This window comes from Charadrius vociferus, unplaced genomic scaffold (genome assembly GCF_000708025.1).
Source record: "Charadrius vociferus isolate BGI_N301 unplaced genomic scaffold, ASM70802v2 scaffold400, whole genome shotgun sequence".
NCBI classification, from domain to species: Eukaryota; Metazoa; Chordata; class Aves; order Charadriiformes; family Charadriidae; genus Charadrius; species Charadrius vociferus.
In genome coordinates this window covers 1,386,268-1,386,987 of record NW_009646556.1, presented here as the reverse complement: position 1 = coordinate 1,386,987, position 720 = coordinate 1,386,268, and the positions used below count along the sequence as shown (strand labels likewise).

The 720-nt window shown below is 40.1% G+C and overlaps 1 protein-coding gene across 1 annotated transcript in view; it reads left to right on the top strand.

Moving 5' to 3' along the window:
* The window catches only part of ESRP2 (epithelial splicing regulatory protein 2), a 46,422-nt gene that overhangs the window by 25,770 nt on the left and 19,932 nt on the right, over nt 1-720 (top strand). The window contains exons 9-10 of the mRNA XM_009886409.1: nt 74-116; nt 621-720. The exon at nt 621-720 is cut by the window's right edge and continues 196 nt beyond it. Coding sequence (XP_009884711.1) covers nt 74-116; nt 621-720 — 143 coding nt within the window. The remainder of the gene's footprint in view (nt 1-73; nt 117-620) is intronic.

The following is a 720-nucleotide window of genomic DNA, read 5'->3' as shown; positions in this document are numbered from 1 at the left end:
GTGTGAGTTTGAGTTGAAGGTTGTAATTTTCATGTGTGGTGTTTTTTTTTTTTTTTTTTTTTTTCTCTTTCAGGTTTACAAAGCAACGGGGGAAGAATTCTTAAAAATTGCAGGAGGTAAGTGATGCTGGGCTTCGGTGTAATTACTTAAGTTCATAGGAGTGTTGTTCTAGTTCTGATTTTATTTTTATTTTTTTTCCCCCTTGACTGAGGACACAAATGGATAATGAAGTATCTTGTCCTGTTTTGCCTTCCAAGAATACTTGACCCTGTCAAGTTCTGGTTTCACGTGGTTGAATTTGGGCTGTGATGTTCACAGACATGTCTTGCTGTTTGGGAGGAAGATGAGCCTTTGCAGTGTGTGTGCCTTGTATACGTTCACACTAATCTCATCTTTGTTCCAATATCATTAAAATATGAAACACTTTCAGGGTAAGGGAGTTTCACTTCAAAATAGATTACTGGGAGTTAGTAGTGTCTCAGGTCTTCTGTGGGTTTGTTGCTTACTACTTACCTCCTCTATTGCTCCTTAATGCTTTGCCACTCTTGTGTCCTATGGAATTGACTGACCAGCATGACCGTATGTTGTTGACTGATCATACGTTGTTGTCTTTCTACCAGGCACGTCCAATGAAGTGGCCCAGTTCTTATCTAAGGAGAATCAAGTTATCATCCGGATGAGAGGCCTTCCGTTCACTGCTACTCAAGAAGACGTCTTGGG